Source organism: Paracoccidioides lutzii (genome assembly GCF_000150705.2).
Source record: "Paracoccidioides lutzii Pb01 unplaced genomic scaffold supercont2.1, whole genome shotgun sequence".
NCBI lineage: Eukaryota > Fungi > Ascomycota > Eurotiomycetes > Onygenales > Ajellomycetaceae > Paracoccidioides > Paracoccidioides lutzii.
This window is the reverse complement of record NW_015440947.1, coordinates 878,366-880,972: the sequence shown is the minus strand read 5'-3', so window position 1 is coordinate 880,972 and position 2,607 is coordinate 878,366. Positions and strand designations below refer to the sequence as shown.

The window sequence follows — 2,607 nt, the reverse complement described above, 5'->3', positions numbered from 1 at the left end:
GCCCAAGCCTTCCAGCTCTCCCTAGAAGCATACCAGCTCGTCTCTGGAAACAATGCCACGGCCTGATACACGATAAGGGGCTGCCCGCCGGAACTTGAGGTGTGTATTCACATTCCACACCTACCTCCCCCCACAACTCCGGCTTCTTTTTTCTACGCTTCTTTTGCTCTACCCCCCTTTTCTAACCAAAAATAATCATCCCCAGCCCCTCGTCAAGGATCTCTGGTCCCTCCGTCTGCCCCAGCTCTACAGCTGCAGCAGAGATCGGTATGGCTATGCATCAGCCTCCGACCATGGCCAGGATGGCGAGAGCAGTCAAACAGAGGTATTCAGTTCGCAGGCTGCAGGAACAGGTACAGGTATAGGTACAGGCACGGATGCAGACAGAGAGGGGGAGGAAGATGAGGTCGAAGAGGAGACGGCCTATCAGCGGCGCCGAATGCTGGAGTCGCCGAAGCTGATTGACTCGCTGGCGCTGTGCTATTTGGGCGTGCTGTTGTTGAGGGTGCCGTTGGGGCTTGGGAGGGTGGAGAGGTGTGTGTTTTGTCTTCTCTTGTCCTGTCCTGTCCTGTTATGTTGTGTTGTGTTAGATTGTGTTAGATTGTGTGTTGAATTTGGAATTTAGCGGTGATGACACACTGAATGCTAACGTGGGTGATGGCAGATGGATCCTGAACGACGAAATACCCCTGATCAGGGCGATCAGGTTTATACCGCAGGATATGAAGGATCGGTTGCCGGCGGCGTATCATTTTGCGCTGGATACGAAGGTGATTTTCTACCAACTTTCCCTTGCCCGTTCAACCAAACCCAAGCCCCCCCTTTTGGTGCTATGCACTCTTCTCCATTGAAAATAGACCGGTTTTACTCACAGCCAAATATACAGAACGTGCCAACGGGCTACCAACTCCACCGCGCCATCGCGGATCTAGCAGCCTTTTACCACAAAGAATTCGGCGTGGAGATCCCGCCGCTCAACGCCCCGCTTATGCTACTTACATATATCAAACAGCTCTCATTACCACGTAAGACACCCCTGCCGTTTATCGGTCTATAATACATGTTATTAAAACCCCGCTGTCATCCCGAGTTGAATGCTAAAATACCACAGTCGAGCCTTTTCTCCCCGTCCTAAATCGGCTACAGCAACTAGCTGGCTACAGCTTCAGCTACTCCTCCCCCATTACATGCAGCACAACCACATCTACCAGAAGAAAATGCAAGCGGAAATTCCACCGCAACCACCTCCCTGAAGTCCAGCTCGTATCCCTCCTGATCATTGCTGTGAAGCTCTTTTACCCCTTTGATGACGGGGAGGGAAGTACTGATGGCCTAACGAATGTGAAGAGGTATCCGTTCTCGTGGCGTGATCCTGCAGCGCAGATTATGAATTGGGAGGCGTGGAGGGTGTTTCAGGGGGAGGGGAAGGGGAAGGGGAAGGAGAAGGAGAGGCAGATTGGAGTTCGAGCTGGGGATGTGTTTGGGATGAATGAGGGAGAGATTGATAAGTATTTGGATTGGTATGAGGGAATGTTTGCGGGGAGGGGAAGTGAGTTTTTTTTTTTCCTCTCTTTTTGTTCGTTGCTCTTTTGAGGGAAGTGAGTTGTTGGGGGAAGTAAGGGGTTAGACAAAGGGTGGTAGATATGATAATCCCATGCTAACTTTTTTTATTTTCCATAAACCAGCTTCGAATCCGTTTACGGACATGTTCCCAACAAGCCGAACGGGCACTGACAACAGCAGCAATGAAACTGCACCTGCGCAGACGCAGCAAGGACAGCAACAACAACAAGAAGAAGGAGAAGGAGAAGAAGAAGACACCCTACTCACAACAGCACTCCACAATGTTCTCGGCGAGCTACGGATTCGTCGTGCAATCAGCGTGGGCTCTACAAACGATGCCGCCGAACAACAAAAAGCCCAAACCAAGTCCTGCACTGCCATTCCAGCCACAGTCCCCCGTCCAGGGAGCTTTTACAAACGCTCCCAGACGGAAGAGCAGCTGAATGAGCGGGCTAGGGCTTTCTACGAGGCGGCCGCAAGGGTTATTGGAGTTTCGTTGCGGACGGTGGTTATTGGGGTGTATCATACGGAGAGGAGGATTAGGGCGGGATGGGTTGGTGGGAATGGTATGGAGGAAGTTAGTGAGGGGGAGGGTGAGAATGAGGGGGGTGGAGAGGAGTGGGGTGGAAATGGGGATAGTAATGGGGATGTGATGATGGAGAAGGTGGACGGGGATGAGGATGAGGATGAGGATGAGGATGAGGATATGGGGGAGACAGGTAGGTAACTGTATAATTAGTGGTGATGGATAACCATGATGTTTAGATACTGGTTTACTGAATATGAGGATTGTAGTTCTTCTGCTCTTGAATTCATGTTGCTGGGAGACCATCCCAGCATAGAGTGTTCGTCTGTCTGTTAGCTAGCTAGAAGTACTAGTAGCCATTTCATGTTTTCAACGCAGAATCTATTCAGCATTACAGAGGTATAGAATAACCCCAGAATAAAGTACTATTTAACAACAAATACGATCTGGTTCCCAGAAAACAAGTCCTTGCGTAAAGAGTGTATACAGAATTAAATGTTGCACGTTGACATGTCAAA

General features: G+C 50.1%; 1 protein-coding gene across 1 annotated transcript in view; it reads left to right on the top strand.

Moving 5' to 3' along the window:
* PAAG_11074 (ubiquitin-60S ribosomal protein L40) overlaps nt 1-2,607 on the top strand; it is a gene marked incomplete at both ends in the record, with an annotated part of 4,748 nt that overhangs the window by 796 nt on the left and 1,345 nt on the right. Inside the window, 5 exons of the mRNA XM_015846782.1 lie at nt 206-534; nt 665-770; nt 887-1,025; nt 1,112-1,549; nt 1,686-2,282. Of these exons, the coding sequence (XP_015703586.1) occupies nt 206-534; nt 665-770; nt 887-1,025; nt 1,112-1,549; nt 1,686-2,282 (1,609 nt within the window). The remainder of the gene's footprint in view (nt 1-205; nt 535-664; nt 771-886; nt 1,026-1,111; nt 1,550-1,685; nt 2,283-2,607) is intronic.